Source organism: Eretmochelys imbricata, chromosome 9 (assembly GCF_965152235.1).
Source record: "Eretmochelys imbricata isolate rEreImb1 chromosome 9, rEreImb1.hap1, whole genome shotgun sequence".
NCBI lineage: Eukaryota > Metazoa > Chordata > Testudines > Cheloniidae > Eretmochelys > Eretmochelys imbricata.
In genome coordinates this window covers 78735556-78759286 of record NC_135580.1, presented here as the reverse complement: position 1 = coordinate 78759286, position 23731 = coordinate 78735556, and the positions used below count along the sequence as shown (strand labels likewise).

Below are 23731 nucleotides of genomic sequence, written 5' to 3'. Positions count from 1 at the left end.
TTTTGCCCTGGAAATAAAAGGGAGCAGCTGTCCAGATGAATCCTTTTCTGTCCTACTTTCATGTGCCATTCTCATGGAGAGCATTTTCATGGAGAGCTGCCATTCTGATGCAGGGCAGACAGAATCTGTCACTTACAGAAATGCTACTAAAAGTCCAAGGGATGGGTCAGAGGGAGGCTTGGTGTCCTCACAAGCAGTCTTCTAGCTCTAGCCGGGCTTACAATGAACCACGGCAAAACTCAGTTTGTCTAACTGTAGGTCTAATCAGCCTTGTCAGTGTCTCTCTTTACAATGAGATGGCCCAGGCCTCCTGTAGCATGTGTCATTTTGCTTCTGTGTGCTTTGTTTATGGCCACTGCCTAAAGATGTTTTGTAGATTCATAGATTCCAAGGCAGGAAGAGATCATTGTGATCATCTAGTCTGACCTACTGTATAGTACAGACCAGAGAACTTCCCCCAAATTCCCAGATTCATTCTTTTAGAAAAACATGCACTCCTGATTTAAAAATTGCCAGTGATCCATGATCCACCAGTTAACTACCGTCATTGTTTAAAAACTTATGCCTTATTTTCCTGTCTGAATTTGTCTATTTTCAACTTCGAGCCATTGGATCATGTTATAACTTCCTCTGCTAGATTAGAGAGCCCGTTATTAAATATTTGTTCTCGTGTAGGTACTTACAGATTGTAGTCAAGTCACTCCTTAACCTTCTCTTTGTTAAGATAAATAGATTGAGTTCCTTGAGTCTATAACTATAAAGCATGTTTTCTTATCCTTTAACCATTCCCATGGCTCTTCTATGAACATGCTCCAATTTGTTAATATCCTTCTTGAAGTGTGGACTCCAGAACTGAACACATTAGTCGAACAGTTGTTGCACCAATGCCAAATATAGAGGTAAAAAAACCTTTCTGCGCCTACTTGAGATTCCCATTTATGCATCCCAGGATCGCATTAGTCCTTTCGGCCACAGCATTGCACTGGAAGCTCATGTTCAGCTGATTATCTACCATGACCCCCAAATCTTTTTCAGAGTCACTGCTTCTCAGGATAGAGTCCCCCATCCTGTAAGTATGGCCCCCTCAGTGATTGTAATAACTGGCATGGTATCACACTTTTATCTGTGCCAAGCAAAGTATTGTGTAAGATCATAGTCCAGCATATATCAGAGACCGTTGATAGCATTCTCAGAAAAGAGCAAGCTGGTTTTCAGAAAGGGCGTGCATGCACAGACCAGATGTTCATTCTGCGAAACATAATAGAACAGTGCTTAGAATGGCAATGGCAATTCTACATAAATTTTATAGACTTTGAGGAGGCTTTTGATAGCATTCACAAGACCAGCCTATGGCGCATTATACGGAAAGGAATTCCATGTGCCTGCAAAATCAACATAATCAAAAGCTTCTGTTTCATCTTTACATGCAGTGTTGATCACAGTTAGCTCAGTTTTAAAATCAAAACAGGAGTATGTCGGGGTGTGTCATGTCTGCAATCCTCTTCAACATTGCCATCGACTGGGTAATGTAGCATACAACAGAAGACATGCCAAGACGCATTAAATGGACACTCTTCTCATCCCTTGAAGACCTGGACTTTGCAGATGATGTCGCTCTCCTACCACATACCCAACACAATATACAAGAAGAAAACAACTTGACTCAATGCATTCAGCCAGAAAATTGGACTGAAAATCAACCGCAATAGGACAGATATCATGACCTTTAATATTGCCTCACCATCACCAGTATGGATAGAGGATTATGTTCTCACCAGTGTAGAAACATTCACATACTTGGGCAGCACCATCAGTCAGGGTGGTGGAACAAGCCAGGACATCCGGAACAAAATCAGTAAAGCCAGGAACACCTTCAGGAGCTTCAATACAGTCTGGAAATCATCAAAATACAACACCAAAACCAAACTCAGGATTTATCAGAGCTGCATACTTTCAACACTACAGAATGCTGGGTAATGAGAAAGTATGACATGTCCATACAACCTGCCTCAGAAAAATCCTCCGTATCTTTTGGCCTGGAACAATCTCAAACCAAGATCTATTGACACAGTGCAGCCAAGAGGATCTGAGCACCATCATTGCCAGGTGGCATTGGAGATGGATTGGTCATGTGCTTCGGATGAAAACTGATTCCATCACCAGAGTAGCAATAAGATGGACACCTGAAAACAACATGGCGAAGAGCTATGGAAGCCGAGCTGAAAAACCTGGGGCACAGCTGGGAACCACTGAAAGACTTGCCGGAAACAGACAGGAGTGGAGGAGCTTCGTTACTGCCCTAAAAGCCAAAGGTGTAATGGGAACATGATGATGATGATGATGATAGTGTTAGGGCCAAGAACTGCTGCGGGACACTATTAGAAACACACCTACTTCATGATTCCTTCTTTACAGTTCAATTTTGAGGTTTATTAGTTAGCCAGCGTTTAATCCATTTAATGTGTGTCATGCTAATTTTGTATCTTTCTAGTTTTTTTCATCAAAATGTTATGCAATACCAAGTCAAATGGCTTACAGACATCTAAGTGTATTTCATCAACACTGTTACCTTTATCAACGACACTTGTAATCTCATCAAAAGAAGATACAATATTAGTCTGATAGGCTCTATTTTCCATAAACCCTGTTGTATGGCACTGATTGTATTACCCTCTTCTAATTCTTTATTTGAGTCCTATATCAGCCACTCCATTATCTTGCCTGGGACTCAATGTCAGACTGACAGGCCTGTAATTACCCCGGTCGTAGGAGGTAGCTGCCTTTTGTATCACTGAGTAAAAATTCCCTTATGATTTTTAAGCCCAAGGCCTTACAAAGGTAACCCCTGATAAGCTGTGACTGTGGTTAGGTATCCATCTACCCCACCACAGAGCATCCACCTTATTTTCATATGCAGGCTGCCTCCCTTTGGGCTGTGTGAATAGGCAGATCTGTCGTGTTCTTTCATGTTTATGCTCGGCTGGGCAAAAAGCCCCCAAATAAGTCCTGGTATGACAAATCTGATCCTGGAAATGGAGCTTCTTTTACTTAAAGAGGGACTGTCACACAGAGGCGAAGCTCGAAAAAACATACTCATTTCTGTGCTAGTAATTGGTGTCAGTTGCCTGTGCTGCTCTTGAGGATGTTGGTGTCTTGAATAAGAACTTTCTGCACCTTCCTAACCCAGCTTCTCCTTTGGCCTGACCTTGCCGGTTCGTAGCCTTCCCGAACTTCTGGCCTTACTGTCTGCAGCCGTGGGAGGGGCTGTAATGCCACAGGTTCGGCGTTGGAATGTCCCTGCAGGTCTGAACAGGTGGCGGGGGGAGATGTACAAGCCATAGAAAGCACAAATGTATTTGGTAAATTAGCAAAAGTGTCAAAGGAAGCTGTCTAAAGAGCTGAGAAGTATTGCCTAATGGTTAGAGCAGGGGAACTGGGATCAGCACTCCTGGGGTCTGTGCTTGACTCTGCCACTGACTCGCTGTGTGACCACAGGCAAGTCCTAGCCCCTCCCAGTGCCTCAGTTTATCTATATGTGAAATGGGGATAGGAACACTGACCTGCCTCCTAAGGGGTTCATTTCATTTTAGCTCCTTAAATGGAAGGCACTATAGACACAAAGAATGTTATGTGTTGTATGACAAGGCTATGATAGTGGATAGGCAGATGGGCAGAGCTTTATCCCTCCACAGACTGACCATAGCAGAGGCTGCTCGGCTGACTTCTTTGGTATCAGAAGAAAAGGCAGAATCAATCCAGCTGAGCTCAGCCCTTGGTTCCAAGGCAGATGCACTGATAGGTTTCCATCAGGATTCAGCATCTGATAATCAGGCCAACATATGAGATTGTGATAGAGCTTGAGGCCAGCTTCTCTTTGCATCCTGTTTTGTAATATTCCCTGACATTCTTCACATTCCTGGCAAGGAGGTTTCTATGTTTTTTGTTTTTTTTTAAAAAAGTGTTGCTCTTTTGTCTTTCTGAAATCCTGTGATGTCCTTTAAAACCAGTTCTCAAAAGCCATTTGGCCTAGTCTCTCCAGTGGCTGCCGTTTGCTCTATAATGGAAAGGAAGCATTGGTCTTCAATTCCTTCCACCACACCATCTTCAAACGGAACAAAGAGACAAGGGGTTGTAAGTCTCAAAGTTGGCTCTGGTCACCTATATAAAATTCAGGTCCATATTCTCTGGGCTCCAACTGCATTCCAAGGTTTTACTCCTGCCTCCACATTTCCACAAGGGTTACCTGCTTGATGCCCAGCAGATTCTTAGCTCCATGTTTGCTTTGCTACTGCAGTATGTCTTCATGAGTTTGGCTTTTGGAATAGGATTTTGTCTGGATTATGGTGATGGTTAAGTATGCAGAAATTGTCACAATGGTCCAGGTGGTCCAGTATCATATCTCTAAGAAAGCAAACCCAGTGCATCTGGCCATTTGTGCTATAGTGTATCTTCTGGGGATGGGGGGAATCCCTTTCTGTTTCCCACCGGTCATCAGCTAATACCCCAAAAGCATGGATTTGGCCTCCTTCGCTGCATTAGTGTCACCACTACAGTCTAGGGGAATGGAGACCTGCTGGAGAATTGTAGTTGGGTGTAATTGCCAATAGGTAGATGACAGTAATGTTTGGGGGGGATTATTGTCTCTTGAATCAGAATATGAATACTCTCTGCCAGGGAGGCCCTGTATCTCTAGGAAGTGAGGGGGCTGATGCTGTTGGTGGAGACATGGAGTTAAAATCTGAAGGAAAGTTCTTGGCCAGCAGTACGAAATGCCCAAGTCTTATTCTCCGTTGAGGATCTGGCATTGTTTCACGTACAGGCAGTGGGTGCTGCTCACCAGCATATCCAGCAGCTCCAGGTTCCGCGATGATTGTGGCAGCAGATGATGATGGTCTTTGGAGGAGACTGGTCTAGTGGCCGTGAGTCAGGAGGAGCGAATGAGGACTCACTGTGTGACTTTTGGCACATATAGGCCCACTTCATGACTCCTCCAGATTTGACTTTGAAAGTAAGATGAGAAGAGCTCCTTGAGAATGACTGGCTGCCAGCTGAAAAGGCCAGCCTCAGATCCTGCAATATTTGTTTCTGCCTTCTTCTTTTTGCCCACATTAATGAATGTTGGGGGCCCCTGACTCTTGGAAAGGTTCCTCTGGGACTGCCACCCCCCAGGACACTTGTGGGGCCTTAGGCCTCCTAGCTCTTCTTTCTTCTGTCCCTTGCTCTCCCTTCCCTGTGCCCCAGCCAGCCTGCTCCTCTCCAGCCCTGCAGAAGAGCAGTAGCACATGGGCTACTCTGTATTTTCCTCCCTTCAGAGAAGGAGCCGTTGGCTTCCTGGACCTTCTCAGCCCTCTCTTCTGGGCAATATTTCAGCTCACTCCAGGCAAGTGGACAAACTGTCTCTTCCATCTTCTTTGGAACCAGAAAAGTTCTCTCCTCCCTTTCCCCCCACCCAGAAATACTGGCTGACTCCACACCCATGAGGCAGCTGATCGTCATTCGTTGCTGTAGGAAATTTATGGTCTGGTTTCCTTCTGTGGCGCCACTGGAGCAGTAACAACAGGAAGGTCCGGCCTGGGATAATCGTGGAAGAGGCTTTTCCTGCGAAGACTTGTGCTGAGAGCCTTTTGAGTGGGGGAAAGGATCACAAATATCCTGGACACCCACACGCACACCCGCATTTCTCCATGTATGCTGAAGGAGGAGAATTAATCTGCACACTGGTGTGGATGCTCTTAGTATGAGTGTCTTATCCAAATTCCAGTTTGATTAATGTCATTCTTCCTAATCAAATCATCCTGTGGTGTTGGCAGGATATGGGATTTTTTTTTTTCACGTCCTGCCCTAAACTGTTGTGCAGCTGTGCAGTGCGCTGTTTAACAGAGGTCACATTCCACTCCAGAGGTGGCTGCATGTCAGTGATGGGGAAATTTTTTCCTTGGCCCTATAAAATCTAAATATAATTATTATTTATTATTGGTGGGATATCTGTCTTTGGTCCCGGCTCATCTTCAAGTGGAACAGTAGAAATACTTGATCTTCTTTCCCTGCTAGACTGACTGTATTAGCAGACTTAAAAGGATCAAGGGCACATAGTTCAGAGATTCAGCCTGCCTGTTACAGTGTTCAGAGATTGTCTACATTTGAAAGTTAATTAGGATTAAGGTAGGCTGTGGATTTAAAGCACAATAGCTATTCCTGACCAACTCCATGTGTGGACAGTCTTATTCCCAAATAAGTGTGTGCCCACTTAGGCTATGTCTATACTGGCAATTGAACGACAAAACTTTTGCCTTTCAGCGGTGTTTAAAAAAAACAAACCCTGAAAGACAAAAGTTTTGCAGCGACAAGCGCCAGTGTGAACTCTTCTGCTGACAACACAAACGCCGCTCGTTGGGGGTGGAAATTAAACAAGCAGCTACACAGCGCGACTTTTAGTGGCTCGGCTGTAGCGACTTAGCCATGTTGCTAAAAGCTGTGTCATGTAGACACAGCCATAGAGTTAAGGCCATGTCTACACTGCCACTTATCTCAGCAAAACTTATGTCGCTCAGAAGTGTGAAAAAACACTCTCCTGAGCAACATAAATTTTGCTGGAATAAGCTCTCACGTGCACAGCGCTATGTCGGCGGGAGAGCTTCTCCCACCGACATAGCTTCTGCTTCTTGTTTAGGTGGTTTTACTCCCGTTGGCATAGAGCAGCTACACAAGTGATCTTACAGTGGTGCAGCTGCATCGGTACAGCTGTTGCTGTAATTTTGCTCGTGTAGACATGGCCTAAAGCCCTGCACTTTCTTTACATTGCAAGCAAATGAGATCTCATTTGGAAGTGACTTTTGACTCCTCCTGTGTTGGTGGGAATTTTACACACAGTGCCTGATAGCATGGATTGCCGCTCAGCCGCCTTTGCGTCTGCCTTCGTTCATTGTCACCTGGACCTACTCTGCTATCATGTGTACTGGTTGGGTTCATTTTAGTCCCTTTGAAGGTGCAGCTACCATTGCACCTCTCCCCAATCTGTCCCCTTCATTTCAGCCCCAAATCCTCCCCTGTGGTGCCTCTCACAAACTCATTTATCTCTCAGCTCATACTGTATATTATTTATGCCACAAACACTGACTCAGGAATAGCAGAGAATGTGCTTTTTGCTGTACAGATGAATCCCATCTCTGTTGAAGGTTCCCATTTCCCACGTCTCTTGCTTTAGTCTTTGTAACACGCTTATCTGGCCTGCATCCCCATACGATCGGAGTTCCTCACCATCTTTAATGTATTTATCCTCACACTACCCTTGTGAGGCAGGGATGTGCTATCATTCCCATTAAACAGGTGGGGAACTGAGGCGCACAGAGAGTAAGTGACTTGCCCAAGGTCACACCTTAATTCTGCAGCAGAGGAGGGAATTGAACCTGGGTCTCCTGAATGCCGGGTGCTAGTGCTCGGACTGCTGGACCATCCTTCCTCCATAGCCTGTGCCCCTCTCTGGGTTCTCGAGGGATTGACCAGTGTTTACCACTGTTCTGTGCGAGTGACGCAACTTACATCGACTTAACACGGTGTCTACACCACGCTATGTCGGCGGGAGACGCTCTCCCATTGACTTATCACGTCTTCACCAGAACTGCTAAGTTGATGCTGCTACATCGATCACAGCGGTGCCGATTTAGCGCAGTAGTGAAGACAAGCCCTCAGAGAGCCAGATTCAGACCTGCTCTAAGTGGGTACAGCCCAACTCTCGAGGTCTGAATCTAGCTTATAGTGCCCCCTTTTTTTAAAGCCCATATTCTGCTAATAAAAACCACCCAGCTGAAAGCGGATGTGAGAGACTTGAGTGATCAGTCTCTGGTTGAATAGGACATATTTTCATGCCTTCACTCAATTTTCCTGCACCTGGTTATGGCATTGTGTAATATCGCACGTTCCCAGTCCAGTTCCACTATAGGCAGTTGCATGACGGTGACAGTGAGGATGGGGGGGGTGGGGAGGGGGGAGGTATGCTGAAAAATAAGAGCCAGGCGTGCTCAGTACTTCTGTAAACTTTTATTTTGGTGTCTGATATGGGTATAGGCACCATGGTTAAGCACCCAGGTTTGAAATTTTGGCCATAGAGGTTGGAGGTCTCATCTAGTCTAGTGGACGCCCCATTTGCCAATGGAAGAGAACTTCTATAATGTATCTCCTAGGCACCTTATTTATTTGCTGTACTTCATGCTCGCTTTCTACTACAGTGACTCCCTTACGCCAGGAGGCCGTGTGTTCTTTTAAGCGAGTTGCTCCAGGAGAGAACGCTTCCTCCGTCAGAGGCAGAGTTTAAGAGCTTGAAATGGTTATGCTGCATGTACGTACATACGTTATTGCTCTCACTTTCTCTCTTACTCCCACCCCTGCTATTTAAACGGTTCAGCCCCCTGACTGCATAAGCTGTAGATATCCCATTAGTTCCTAGGAACGAACGAGTAGCCTCTCCGTGCAAATGAGGTCAGCGAGGGCAGATTTTATTAGTGGAGTACCGTAGGCCTGAGTGGAAGGGAACACAGATCTCCAGCTTACTGCCTGCAGGAAGGAATTTGGGTTGGGAATCCTCCCATCTCCGGTGCTCATGGTGCTCAGGCTCGCTGCAGGAGCGGATGAAGGGGATGGTGGTCATTCTTTTTTATTTTCTTCATTTAATCTGCAATTTCCAATGAACAAAGCCCAGATTAACAATTTCAGCCATGGTGAGTCTGTTTGTGTCTGAGCTTTGCATTTCCACCCCTGTAAAAGATTTCCGTGTGCAAGTCGGCTTTACAGGGGAAGGTGGAAGTAGTTTGTAAAATGAACCTTTTTGCTGCAAAAGGGATTTTAGAAAACCGTATTTCCTCTTGCAGCTTGTTAGTTTGTTGGGGGCGGGGGGTTATGTTGTGGCGTAGGGGAAGGATTTGGAGATTTAATTCTGTTTTATGTTGAGATTTTCCTTTAGAAAAAATGTTTTTACTTTTCTTGAAACAAATTGCAGCTGCCGCCTTGAAAGGTGATTTCCTCCACCTCATATTGTCTTTTGAGGGAGGGACCGCAGTCAGTCCGTTTGCTGCTGTACCAGATGTGAGTCCTGAAAAGCGTTGATAAGCTGAGGCACTAGAATTCAGGGTGTGGGAGCAACGGAACATAGTCCAATGACCGTTACATTGTGTGTAGTTTTCATCTGCACTCCAGGCATAGTAAGACTCTCTAGCCCTTTTAATATTTGGGCTTATTTCTCACACTGTCAACCCAACCGATAAAAGTTCTCTTGACTCCTTCGCATGCCAGCTCTACTAAACTTTTATTGCTTCCTGTGCACATGCCAATATGCCTTTTTGTGCTTTCCGACCCTCCACCTTCCCTCCTGCAGAGAGAGCGGGTAGGGACAGGAGCTGGGGTTGGCAGGAAGCCTTAGAAATAACTGACGTGCCATCCATGCCATAGATGAATTCTGTAGCCTGGGAGGATTTATTTTTTAAAAACTTCTCTTTTGGAGAGAGAGCGAGAGATGGAGTTATGGGGGCGGGATGCTAGGAGGGAAAAGGATTCATTTGTACTCAGTGCAAATGAGAATTGCTGTGCCAGTGAGAATTATGCAGTTGTATTAATGACAAATGCAGTAATAAAGTTGATGGTATTCAAACGAAGTGAGTGCGTTGAGAGGATTGCAAGAGAAGACCGATGATTATTTATTAATTCCATAGTGCTGCAGGTAGACAATGGCCTTTCAAATTGAAGGAAGCCAAGGTCCCTGCCACAGGGATTGAACAATCCTTTCACGGGAGCTTCTCCTACAAACGCTTATACTGTACACATGAGTAACTTTAATCACTTGAGTAGTACCATTGACTACATTTGGCTACTTATATAAGCAAAAAGAAAAGGAGGACTTGTGGCACCTTAGAGACTAACCAATTTATTTGAGCATGAGCTTTCGTGAGCTACAGCTCACTTCATCGGATGCATATGCTGTAGCTCACAAAAGCTCATGCTCAAATAAATTGGTTAGTCTCTAAGGTGCCACAAGTACTCCTTTTCTTATTGCGAATACAGACTAACACGGTTGTTACTCTGAAACCTGTCATTATATAAGCAAAGTTACTTTCATGTGTAAGTGTTTTCAGGATCACTTCCTGATGTATACACAAAACTCACCAAGTGAAAACAACACATCAAAAGGGGCAGAGCATAATGAGGTGCCAAAATAAAAAGGGAGATGAAATCTCTTTTGTGGGTCTCCCTCCATCCACATATTCGGGTTTTAATCATCTCAATTGTCCCATTATCTGAATTGTCCTATTACATTTACTTCTTAGGCCTGGTCTACACTTAAAATTTAGGTCACCATAGCTACAGCGCTCAGGGGTATTTACTGACCCAACCTCTGGGGCAAACAAAGCTAGGTCAACGGAAGAATACGTCTGTCATCCTAGCTGCCATTGCTCAGGGAGGTGGAATATGTACAGCAACAGCAAAAACCCTACCATAGCTGTCATCTGCATCCTCACTACAGGTTAGTGCCGGCATAGCTACAGGACGGCTATGCTACTACAGTCTCCATAGTGTAGACATGGCCTCTGTTGCTCATTGCTTAATTTAGTTTCTATTCATTTTTGACGCATTGCTTTCTAGCCCTCTCCCAATCATCTGTGGAAGGGTAGTGGGGTCCCACGAGCTGAGACTAGCAATGGGATGCTAACGGAAATAACGGATAGAGTGACAGAGTGTTTGCTGTAATGCTTGGTTTGCTGTAGCCGAAGGCGGTAATGTGCAACGTTACAGCTAAGGATCTGTTCTGGAGCAACTTTAAAATATCAACCGCTAATGCAGTGGAATTGGCAGCTTTCCCAGACAATACAACACAACCTTCCATCAGGCCAAAGCCTCCTAGAGCTCTTTATATTAGAATGGATACAAAATTAAGAATCACTGCTAGTGAAAGGCACAGTCTACTGTGTTGCTCCCCTCTGGGGAATAAAATCACTTCTACTCTCAAAATTTGCAGCTGGCAGACTAACACACAGTAACACACACACCACAAAGAGTTCACTTGAGCTTGGGATTACTCACATGTTTAAAGCTTAAACACGTGTCCTAGAACTTGTCTACATGTACAGCGATGCAGCTATGCTGCTGTAGCACTTTAGTGAAGACACTACTATGCCAATGGGAGAGCTTCTGCTGTTGGTGTAGTTAATCCAGCTCCAGGAGGAGCGGTAGCTGGGTTGACGGGAGAAGCTCTCCCATTGACATAGGCTGTCTACACCAAGAGTTGCTCATGGGGTGGTTTTTCACACCCATGAGCGATGTAGTCAACCAGTGTATGTTTGTAGTGTAGACCTAGCCTAAATCTCTGCAGAATTGGAGCCTAAATTTGTTCATATACCTAGCTCCCAATGTACCACGTGTGATAGTCAGATGGGACTAATGGATGAGGCAAGGTTTGGGCAAAGTAAGTGCCTGTCTGGGCTACTGGCTGACAGCTCCCTGGAAGTAGTGGAGGTGGATTTGGAATTACGTTTCAGGGCTTGTCTGTGTGAATAATTAGCTCACAGCAATCTCGGGTGTGATTCTACCTTGTGCTAGCTTGCAGCAAACGAACTCTCTATGTGGACCCTGCTGATGCTCATTAACAGTTCAATAATGTGCTATGTTCTAGTCCTCTTTGAAACAGGACTCCATTAAAACCTCACAGTTATGAGCACCTTGGGAATGGAGGCTGTTTGTAGCTCTGAAATGTTCGCAACTCTGAACGTTATGGTTCTTCTTTCAAAAGTTTACAACTGAACATTGACTTAATACAGCTTGGAAACTTTACTGTGCAGAAGAAAAGTGCTGCTTTTAACCGTCTTAATTTCAGTGAAACAAGCACAGAAACAGTTTCCGCACCTTGTCAAATCTTTTTTTAAGAACTGTTTTTTTAGTAGTTTGGTTAACAAGTACTGTACTGTATTTGCTTTTTTTTAGTTTGGTCTCTGCTGCTGCCTGATTGTGTATTTCCGGTTCCAAATGAGGTGTATGTTTGACCAGTCAGTTTGTAACTCTGGTGTTCATAACTCTGAGGTTCTACTGTAGATCAAAGTGCATTAACTGTGTCATCAGGGTCCACACAGACAGTTGGTCTGCAGCAGACTAGTGCAAGGTAGATTCCCACTCCTACTTGCTGTGAAATTAGGATTGCCAATTTTCTACCCGCACAAAACCGAACACCCTTGCCCAGTCCCTCCTCCGAGGACCCACCCCTGTTCACTCCCCACTCCCTCTGTCGCTCGTTCTCCCCACTCTCTCTCACTTACTTGCTCATTTTCACCAGGCTGGCTCAGGGGGTTGGAGTGCAGGAGGGGGTGAGGGCTCCGGCTGGGGGTGCAGGCTCTGGGGTGGGGCTGGGGCTGAGGTGTTTGGGGTGCAGGAGGGTGCTCCAGGCTGGGGGGTCTGGAGTGCGGGAGGGGGCTCTGGGCTTGGGCAGGGGGTTAGGGTGCGGGGGAGGGGGTGAGGGCTCTGGCTGGGAGTACGGGCTCTGGTGTAGGGCTGGGAATGAGGGATTTGGGGTGAAGGAGGGTGCTCCAAGCTGGGGGGGGTTGGAGTGCGAGAGGGGGCTCTGGGCTGGGGCAGGAGGTTGGGGTGCAGGGTGTGTGAGAGCTCTGGCTGGGGGTGCAGACTTTGGGCTGGGGCTGAGGGATCTGGGGTGTAGGAGGGTGCTTCAGGCTGGGACCGAGGTGTTCAGAGGACAGGAGGGGGATCAGAGTTGGGGCAGTGGGTTGGGGTGCAGGGGTGTGTGTGAGGGCTCTGGCTGGGGGTGCGGGTTCTGGGGTGGGGCTGGAGATGAGGGGTTTGGGGTATAGGAGGGGGCTCTGGGTTGGGATTGAGGGGTTTGGAGAGTGGGAGGGACATCAGGGCTGGGGCAGGGGGTTGAGGGGTGGGAGGCTGTTGGGGGTGCAGGCTCGGGGCATCTCTTATCTCAAGCATCTCTGGAAGCAGTGACATGTCCCCACTCTGGCTCCTATGCAGAGGCACGGCCAGGTGGCTCTGTGCGCTGCCCTGTCTGCAGGCGCCGCCCCCGCAGCTCCCACTGGTCGCAATTCCTGGCCAATGGGAGCTGCAGAGCTGGCACTTGGGGTGGAGCAGCGTGCGTAGCCTCCCGGCTGCCCCTATGTGTAGGAGCCGGAGAGAGGACATGCTGCTGCTTCCGGGAGCCGCGCAGAGCAACAGCAGCCAGGGAGCCTGCCTTAGCTCCGTTGCACCCCCGACTGGACTTTTAACTGCCCGGTCAGCGGTGAGCTGCCAGGGTCCCTTTTCGACCAGGTGTTCCGGTCAGTAACCGGACCCCTGGCAACCCTGTGTGAACTAAATGTCATAGAGACAAACCTGCAGTGTCTGAAGTGCAGGGATCGGTGAGATGGAGAGGAGGCAGATTGTTCCAGAGAGCTGGAGAACTATTTGGAATTGTCATTCTTTAGTGGCAGCACATTTAAAAATAAAAGGCGGGGAAATCTGTTCTTCAGGCCTGAGCCTAAAGTAGCACCTTGTTCCTCTGCTGGGAAATCAGCTTTCACTGCTCCTGGATGGTGTGTCTGGGCAGCAGTTTTCATATATGGGGACGTGAGCTTGTGCTGGCAATACTGTAGAAAGCATAGTGACTGGATGGAATCCGGTTAAGCATGCCGGCATTTAAGTTAGCAGCTGGTTATGGCAAATAATGATCTGGGTTTTCAGCTCTTCTGAACCAAGGTCCAACTCCCATTGAAGTTAGTTGGCGTCTTTACATTGCTGGCCTAGAAAATGGAGTGTTTCACAGTTCTGCAAAAAGGCTGCAGTACATTAATTCTCTCCTAGCAACAAAAACTGACCTTTCTAAATAATTAACAAATACTTAAAAATTGAGGGAAATAGCAAGTTATTATTTTTTAATGCCTGGATTTAAGCATTTTGAGAGTGTGCCTGCTTGTCAGTGGCCTTGAGAAAAGTCAGTAGGTTTTTAGTGCAGCAAGGAAACTTCAAACAGTATATAGGGTTGGTAAGAAGTCTGGCTCTGCTGAACCCAGAGCAGCCGAAAATACCATGTTCCGGCGAGGGAAAGCAGTTCTGTGCCGTGACGACTGGCCAGAATTAGAGCTGCCACCCATTCAAACTTTTTAGCAAAATAATTGTCCTGGATCTGGCTGGCTTTGTTCACTGTCCTGACTTCACATAGGGTACAATAATGCTCTCTGGCAAAAATGGCACCCATACTTCACCACTGGTGCAGCCCCACTGGTTGTAGCCATGTTGGGAGTATTACTGTGAGCAAGACTCAGGTGGGATCAGGTGTTATTTCCACTGCGTGGTCCATTAGTTCTCTGAGCATTAAAATTTCCTGCCCCTTGTCTACGCTATGGCTTCCGCTGTTGCTAGAAGTAGTGGTGAATTATGGGTCCCATTTTTTGGTCAACATAGAGAAGGCGATCGTGTGGTGATGCTGTGTTGAACTACAGTGGCCATGATGCAATGCTGCATCCTCTCACCATCAAAGTGTCTACAGTGCAAGCATCTCAGCACTGAGATGAGCAGACTGGCCCATGGCTGACTGAGTTCAGATTAAGGTGGCGTCCCTTAGTCCAGACAACATGTTTTTGACATCAGTAGGACGATTAACAGGAAAGTGATGGAGCAATTCCAGAGAGGGTGGGGTGTGTACATTTGTTTTGTGTAGCATCAGAGTAGCTGATTTTGTTTTGTTCTTTTGTGCCTTTAATCTTCTGTAATTAAAGCACCCACCTTCCACTGTATTAAGAGCTATAGAAATTAGTTAAATATATCAATACATTAATGGCTGGGTGGTCACGTAGGAGCATTGAGTAGGGAGAGATACATATCTGCTCACTCCTTGTGTAGTAAAGGAGCTGCTGCAATCAAAGGTGTATGTTCATGCCTTCCTTTGTGTGTGATCTTTAAGGGAGGCAGGCTGACAGAGGCACTTCTATTCCTTAACCATTGAGAAGAAGGTACCCTGAGTTACCCAACATCACTTCCACTTTGAAAGAATCTGCTCTTTGGGTCAGCTCTGTAAACATTGCCTATAATTTTGCACCTGCAGTAATGTGTCCACCTTTGGGTTGTAGGTTCAAATGACAGAACATAGATGTCTAACTACCTAACAGTGGCTCCAGATTGGGTGCTAAGAAGTCGAAATGCTGCCATTTGTGCTTGTGGTTGACCATGCTGACACTGATTATGGGTGCAACATTATGTGGGGGTAGGGGTGGGGAAAGGTAGAAATTAGAGGCCATTTTGAAAAGCAGTTGTTCTTTTTGTCTAGCCAACTGTGTGGCAGAAGTTTTGTTAAAGTTCTTGTTTCTGTATATTGCACTGGAGTGTCTTGGTGTTTTAGCTTGTTACGGGTTTGTGAACTGGAAATAGTAACTTCCCTTCACATTTGAAGGTTGTTTGTTATCCTTATTTTCTCAGCACTTACCCCTTTGCCCCCTCACAAATTAGCTTCCAGCATTTCTACCAAAACCTGTTTCAGTGTGCAGCGGAGTGAGGGTAACGTTTCTGGGGATTCCTGGAATCTGTGTGATTACCACTCAGAGCAGAACTTGAACTGTTTGTGCACATCTGTGTGCGTTTCCCTCTGGTTGGGTTGTGTGTCTGTGCTTCACTCCACTTTCACTTTCGAGAGCCTGCAGGCTGGAGGGGGTCAAGGTAGGTGGGTTACTCTTCTCTTCTGAGACACAAATGCAGGGAGTTGTGTGAGTTCTAGGTTAGTCCCAGCTGGATGTTTGGTCTGGCCAAACACATTTTGAAACTCATTTTATTTTTATTGAAAGATTCAATATAACTTCTTAAAAAAGATCCTAACTGGCTACATGGAGCAAATATAGCATTAGTATAAGAGTCAGGAAGAGAATAGCTTAAAGTGTGCAGAAGAAAAACGGTAACTTTTCAGCCCAAAATCTAGATCCAGACAAATGTAACCATCCTATGATGTAGGAGGTGGATGATCCTGCCAAACCAAAGCTCAGAGGGCCTCCGATACTGTTAGTTTGCCTTGCTATCTCCTTGTCCCAACTCCCAAGCACCACAGTGGTTAAGTTGCCCTGGTCTTTTGGGCCTCCCATCCTCAAAAAAGAACTGAGGTTTGAGTTGACTGTGTCATCCTTGGGTCAACGGAGAGGTGTCTGTGTTGTCTCCCTGGCACAGCTCTTCATATATCTTGACCAGAAAAGCTGGTCAAATGCAGGTGGGGGAGGAGGAAAGAAGGGTTGATTGGGGTCTTGCCTGCTGTATGCCCCGTCTTTCTTTTTCCTATTAGCACCCTTCACGCTCCTTTGTTTCCGCCAGACATGTGTTATGCCCCTGCAAAGTTTAAATATGTCACATTTAACCCCTGAGCGACCACCACGCTCTTGCTCTCAGGTACTAGCTGAGGGTCATGAGAAGAAAGCATCCTGCTGTGGCCAAGGAGGAGTAAAAGAGTTAAAATGCAGAGAAGGGTGGAAATGTGTGTGGGGACATGTGTATATAATTACCTGTGATGGAGGGACCGCATAGAATTTCATCCTACAAACAAACACATGTGACCTACTCCTGCTAAATGCATATCTGGCTAGGTCTATCCTTGTCCACTGTATGTTCCCGATTGTAAAGCCAAAGCACAGAGAGAAGCAGACACAACCCCCCTGGTGCTGTAAACTCCATCTGCCTTACTGGCCACTTCCTCCTTCATTTAGCTAGTAAACAAGAAGGCTAAGATAACAGCTCAACAAAAGCCTAGTGGAAGGCAGCCCACAGCTGTCAGTCTCTGTCTTTTCCCTCAAAGCAGGCCTTCTGCAGCCCCTCTAATCTGAGCCTGCGGTGCTGCCCTGTACTCAAAGCTGCAACAGTTTGGTTGATTGAAGTAATCCCATGATCTTCAGTGCAGCATAAAGTGAGCAGTGGCTTCTCTCAAGGTGAATATCAAGATATGTTGGCCCAGTGAGGCAAAAAATTGAATGAGGAGGAGCTGGACATCAGTTTCCCACACTATAAAATGGGAAGAATAGCATGTGTCCACCTCTCAAAGGTCTAGAGTGTGACCTAATTTATTTGGGGGCCAGTTCTGCCCTTGGAAAAAGATACTTGCAATTCGCATTGAAGTCGCTGGGAGCTGCACACATGAATGTAAATCGGGCGCTTACGTTTTAAAAGGCTGCTGAGACCCATCAGTGTAAGGCACTCCAGATGTTCAAAGGACTATATTTAAAGTCTAAGGCATCATTAGGGTTGAGATTTTAAATATACAAGGTGGGAAGTCTTAAGTTATAGCAGTGGGCCATATGGCAGTGGGCTGCACAACAGGGCAGAATTTGGCCTTTCGGCCCACAGTTATATATTTCTACATATTGCATAGTGCTCACTCGTATACCGCTCTGTACCTCACTGTGACTTCAGTGCTTGTAAAATACAAGGTGTAACTTCATAGTAACTTCTGCTTTTAGTATTGAATTTCCTTTGCTTTTAAAAGAGGAAGAAAGAGAACAGTAACTGACAGCAGCTCACTGAATAGCCCAGTGTTGAAATAAAAGCTTCAGTGAATGGAGCTGCAGATGCGTGCCTGGGCATGTGGGGGAAATAGTACCCTGTGCATAGGCAGAATTTCCAAACCAGATTTCTTCAGACTGTAGCACTGAACACTCTCCAGTCTCAGAGCCTGTTAGGTACATTACTGAATCTTCACAACCCTGCTGGGAGGTAGGGGGATTAACGCAGAGAGGGTGCAGTGAGATTTTTTTACTTCTAATGTCAGTGCTTATGGGAATGAACAGGGCAAGGAACCTACAAAGGTTTGTGTGGGACAGAGGGGAGATGCCCTTGGAACTGAGAGGAGACATCGGGGGACAAAGGAAGAAAATGTCAGGAGCCTTACACATAGCTGTTCAACAGACACTTCAAGAAAAGAACTGAGCGCCTGCAAAGTCTAGGGGGCCCTTGTCGACTGCAGGTGGCTGGGAGTAAGCAAGCATCTTGTCCTGTCTGAAAACTTTGTTTTGATAATAGAACAGCAGCTTGTTAGCTTGTCAGGGCCCTTCATTCCACAACTCTCTCTGTACTGAGGAGAGCTTGCTAACTATATGGAGAGTCCTGCAACCTCTCTGAGCCTATACCTGCCAGAGCCCAGGATCAGGGCACAATTTGAGTTGGGGGTGGGGTATCTTAGACCTCTGCTCTTCTTGTCCCTACACATTCATTTGGTGCTTGTATTCTGTAATTGGTGAGTCTTTGGCTTACTGAAAAACAAAGAGCTGGTGATTAAGCAACCCCTCCTTCTTCCCCCAGTGGATTTGCAGAGGAGAAAGAGACTAGTGCCTTGACTGGGTTTGCAGGATCAGAGGGAGTGGACTGGACTGGACCATTAGTCTGGTCTGACTGCAGACCAGTGAGACTGCACTTCAGAGAGAGCAGTATCCATCCCTCTGCACCTGGAACAAATGTAGATGTGATCTGGGACCTTATTGAAGGATGTTTGGGAAGAAATAAGGGTCTCCTAGAGGGAGGGACCTCCCTCACCTTCCCAAAAGATGATTGTGCCTATCCCATGAACACACACATGCACAAACAGACACATGTACGCACAACACACTTGCCTGTATTTGTTAAGTAGCTCTTGTCCTCAGCTGACTCAGAGCATTCCTTCCTCCAGATCGCTCTTCTTGTTTATCCTGCACAGTACAGTAGATGTCTGGGTTGTAAATGGGAAAGTGATCCATTTCTTAAGCTGTGCAATTGTCTACATTGGTTCTGTCATTGACTCGTGAATTCTCCTCCTCCGCTGCAGCTCCAGTTCCCAGCCAGGCCCCAAACTGTGGCTGCTCTCTGTTGACTTTCTGCCTGCCAGTGTTTTAGATTCCCAAGGGTTCCTCAATTGTGACAGAATCAGTGCTGTTAAAAGCAGACAGACTATTTCAGGATTTGAATGTGGTGGAGGCATTTGAACAATCCCTTGTTGGCAGTGCAGCAGGGCGCAATTTCCAAAGCTTGCAAGCCCTTGTAACTGTGTGAAGGTTAATTATGGAAACCCACTGCATCTGGGACAGTGTCCAGTGGAGTTTCTTACTCTTGTCTTCATACTCTATCTGTGCTTGTGGCTGTTAAAGTTTATGAGGTTGGCTGATTGTATTGGGAGTTACATGAATAGACAAAATCAATTACTATTTATCAGTGAGGTGTACCAAACTGTGGCTGCTCTGATTCAGGTGTGGCTGATGAATGCTACTGGGATACAGGATGTAAAAACTTGACACACTTCTCCCATTCTAAAAAACTGCTCCTCACACTGCAGGTTTATATGTGAGATGGGTCCAGAGCACAATTCAGAGCTGGGTTTCCCAACCCTTGGGTGGCTAGGGGTGAGAGCATAGGAAGGGAGCTGTTTAGTGCATGGCTGGAAGCCTCTAGTGTTGGGGTATCACTATTCACTTGCTTAATGTTACATGTCTCTGAGGGTCAGGGATGGAATAATTCCATTTGTGTTGCTTCCTCTGCACGTCTTGGTGTGAGCAGGAGTCATAGGAGCTGATTCCCCTCTCCCTTACATTGGTGTAAATCAAGACTAACTCCATAGACCTCAGTAGAGTAACACTGGTGTGAGAGAGAGGAGAATCAGGCCTGCAGAATATCACCGAATTATAGAAAATGAAACTGGAAAACACGGGGATGTGGTTAAAAAAAGAAGTGAGCTGAGTTAACTAACCTAAGCCAAGCTCCACATTCCCCCGATGAGAAGCAGGTGAACTCAGGTGACCCGAGTTTTACCCCTGATGGCACTGCTGCTGAAAAACACCTATTTAAACAGTATATGCTCCATACCCAACTGCTAGCATGGGATAGTTCCTAATGGTATGTTCTGCACTGCTTTTCTCCAGCTTAGTTTTATAGATATATATTTATCATCGATATCAAGGAGAGAGATGAGTGCATTCTGCACTTAACAGGTCAAATTCTGCTCTCCCTTACACTTGTGCAATCTGATTCCAGCGTCAAATTCAATGAGGTTGCAGCAGCATCAGTGAGAGCAGAGCTAGGCACCACAGGCAAAATTCATTCCTGCTATAACTCCAGTATAGTTAAAACAGGGATGAATCTGGCCCAATATGTTTACCATAAGTAAGGATCCAAGTCCTACATGTAAATTTGCTATTTCAGAGCCCAGTCCTCTTAAGAAACAGATGTGTTCTCCATGGCCCAGCGGACATACCAGACTTTTCTGTAGGTTCCATAATAAATAGGAAGGCGTTTACGTTTACAGACTAGGGAGAGAAATTAAGTTCCACTTCTGCATATTTAACTTATTATGCAATCGTTTATTTTAAACCAGGATGGAAACAAAACCCACACCAAAGTGCTGCACGCACTAACGCCAGAGCTGAGATGGAGTCTAATAGAAAGAGCCTGCATTCCCCCTCACATCTGCTCAGCATCTTATTTCATAGCTTTCCATGATGGGCATCTTTGTGATGTGGTTTGCTTTTCACACACTAATTGCCTGTGTGAGACTTTTTTTTTATGAGGAATTTGGAAACTTGCTCTGAAATTCTGGAACCCTGGTTGTGTTGTGTTGTTTTGTTTTGTTTGTAAGGGGAGGTGCGGAGCTGGAGCTCTGGGAAATAGTTTTCTAGCTGCAATTAAATCTGCCTCCACTGTTTGTGCCTTGCTGGTTTTAGACTGATCCACGTTTTGTTGTACCCCACTGGTTTTTCTAGCTCTCTCTCTCTTTCTGTCACAAGGCTTAACTGAGCAGTCATTAGTGGCTTGGGGTTTTCCACAGTCCCTTAAAACACCGAGGGAGAGATTCTGCCCCCTGCTCTGGCCCCTATTTGCCACTTTAGCTGGTGTTTAGGGGCCCTAAAGGTGCCCAAAGTGACTAGAGAAGAATTGCCTCAGCACAAGCACAGCTTAGGCCAGGCCTGCATAATTATCCTGCACTTCTCTTCCTGTAAGCGCCAATGCAAACGCCAACTGTAAGTGCATGCTGGGAGTGAGGTGGGGGTGTCTCTATCACCCCTGGCACTACAGAGTGTTACAGTCGAGAGACAGCTCTGGTAGGCTGCTATAATTTTGAGCAACCTCTGTGGCTGTTCTAATTTCTGTGTGGGACACGTCGGCCTACAGCTGCCCAGAATCCAGAGGGTGCAAAGGTGATTTAAAGCCATTTTTGCCCCGTTCTCCCCTTGGGTTTGCACCTTATGTGCTGCAACTCCAAAAGGCGGAGAACTGGACCTTACATTTCACACTGCCTCTCCAAGAGAAGGCTGAAGGGCGGGGGTGATCTGATTGCTCTGCACACTCAATGTATTTTCTCTTTGCAATTCAAGTGCATGTGTTAGGATGATATCTGCTGTCATGGCCAACCCGCCTAGGATTGAACCGAGGACCCCCAGAGCTAAATGGGTGAGCTACTACAGCTCGAGCTAAATACCTAAGTTCTGCGGCTGCGGATGCAACAGACTCATATCCTCTGTGGATCAGGCTCAGAGACATATCTCACACATTCGTCAGTGGGTTACATCAACATAAAATTCCTATTTACAAAAAAAACCAAAAAAAACAATCTGCATTACTGATAACCACAGATATTATGATAGAGTTTCTAAGGTCATTTGTATTGCATTTGAGCAGCAGTAATTTCTGCACTTTCAGTAGTGAAACTAGAATAAATTTCACCTTGTTTCAGTTTCCCTTTATGACTCTCATTCAGTAGCTTGGTGCTGTTGTGTTTGGGTTCCCAACATGACAGCGGAGAAAATTAAAAATAAAACTTCTATTTTAATTGAAATGAAAAAGGTACCAAGAAAACACAAATGGGGCTAAATCCTGGCATCTTCTTACCCCAGCTTAGCATGTTATTTGTGGTTTATTGTTCATGGTGGATTCTCAGGAAAGCAGGAGGTTTCGGGGCAATGCTTTTATTTGACAATTCCATCAACAACATGATGAATGAAACCGTATCCAGTGTCTGACTCAGAGAACTCTGGTCTCCATGTCTCTCTCTAGCCTGCTTCCTGTTGGGAACCACTAGAAGGCACTGTGCCACAGTTCAACCTGAACCGTATGCAAAAATAGAGAGATCCTGCATCGCGAAGTCTGGGATATGGACTCATAGCAAGTGGGACACATTGAAAATCATAGAAATGGGGTACTTTGCATGACTTTTTCTCTTTTAAATCATAACCTCATTTCTTCTGGGCCTTGTGGAAGAAGTGGATACTTTAGAGAGACTGGAAGAGGGGGTGTTGGGCTGGTGAGCTGGGTTGGGAAGGGTATTTACTCAGGCAGTAATGGCTCCCAGTGGCTTTTTTGAAGTCGAGTGGGGTTATTCTGGTTTTACGCTGGTATAATATAGAGAAGAATTTGCCCCGTTTTGGACCTCCGCTGGTGACAGTGAGCTGCTAAGCTGATCATGGTTTCAAGGCCTTTGCAGAGCTTGTGATGCGTGGGTGAGAAAGAGGAATCTGGCTGGAAATCTCGCAGGCTGTCTTGCAATCTTTGTTAATGCTGCAGCATGTGCACCTGTGACATCTCTCTGGGTGCTGCTGTGTTGTTGTTTTCCTTTGGTCAGGACTTTGGAATCCATTTGAGTTATTGTCGTAACTATTGTTCTACCCATTCTTCTTGCGGCTCAGAAAGATTCTTTTCAGGATTTCCGTGGGAAAGTACTTTTCATGGAAAGGGTGGGAGGGAAAGAGGAAATTGACTGCAGTCTCTTGGCCTGAACAGAAACACTTTGAAACCTTTTCGGTGCTGGGCTGGTGATGGCGGTGAGTTTACCATGGGTGGTTAGGCTGTTGGAGCTATGATCCCCATGTTCCCAGTGCAGCGGCTCTTGGGAACCCATTCTTAGAGGAACTGTTTGGGGGAAAACAAAGGAATCACCATTGAAGGCTGAACCGTTTAAAAGGCAGAGAGCTCCATTCCGACAAGCTAGAGAAAAGGCAGATTTCCCCCTCCTCCATCCAGTGCATTTTGGACTGACTCCAGTACAAGGGAAGGAAATGTCGCTCTCTGACTTCACGTTTCCATTGGTGATGTGAAGTACAGTTCATTTAGATCCCAGATCTGCCAAGTGAGCGCATGCCATTCCCTGCCTTTCTGGAGGGGTAGGTGGGAGCCCGCCTCTGCCGAGAATCCTTTGATTCCACGTCCTTTCCCTCTCCCGCCATCTCTCTGTCTGCAGCTAGGATAGTCTTTGGACACCATAGTGTGGCTGGTTTTGCTCCTGTGAGTCCCAGAGGTTGCATGGATGGTTGATCAGCCTGCTCGGCGTCAGTTCTGCAATGCTGTTTTATCAGTTCAATCTGCCTACTGTAAGAGGTAAGCTCAGCACAGCAGTGTGTGCTAAAAAAGGGATCACAAAACTCCCTTTGTGGCTCCTGTTTGTTTCTTGGCTTTTCTCTTTGGAAGTATTCTCACCCCGGTCAGTTCTGTTTTTAAAAAAGAAAAAGATCCAGGGTCTTGTTTGGTGACCAGAGTGGAGTTTGGAGGGTCTCCGTCTAGTTTTTGATAAATAGGTATCGCCATCACAAAAACTGCCACTTTTATTGGCCTCCTTAATGGACCGCAGAAACTGATCTCCTCTTTCATTTCTAGTAGGGGTCCCTTCCAGGTCAGAGTAAGGCATGTTGGGTGAGGAGGTGTGTGGGCCGCAGCTGTTCTGCGAATAGAAGAGAGATTCATTCTCCCGGGCTGTCAACCTGGCGACTTTGATTTGACAGAAGATAAT

General features: G+C 46.0%; 1 protein-coding gene across 3 annotated transcripts in view; it reads left to right on the top strand.

The window, feature by feature from the left end:
• The window catches only part of STARD8 (StAR related lipid transfer domain containing 8), a 139338-nt gene that overhangs the window by 81413 nt on the left and 34194 nt on the right, over window positions 1-23731 (top strand). Inside the window, exon 1 of one of the 3 annotated variants that reach the window (XM_077826682.1) lies at window positions 8621-8714. The exons of the other annotated variants lie outside the window; for them this stretch is intronic. Coding sequence (XP_077682808.1) covers window positions 8681-8714 — 34 coding nt within the window. The 5' untranslated portion in view covers window positions 8621-8680. Of the gene's footprint in view, window positions 1-8620; window positions 8715-23731 lie in introns of those variants that run through there. 3 annotated transcript variants of the gene reach the window in all.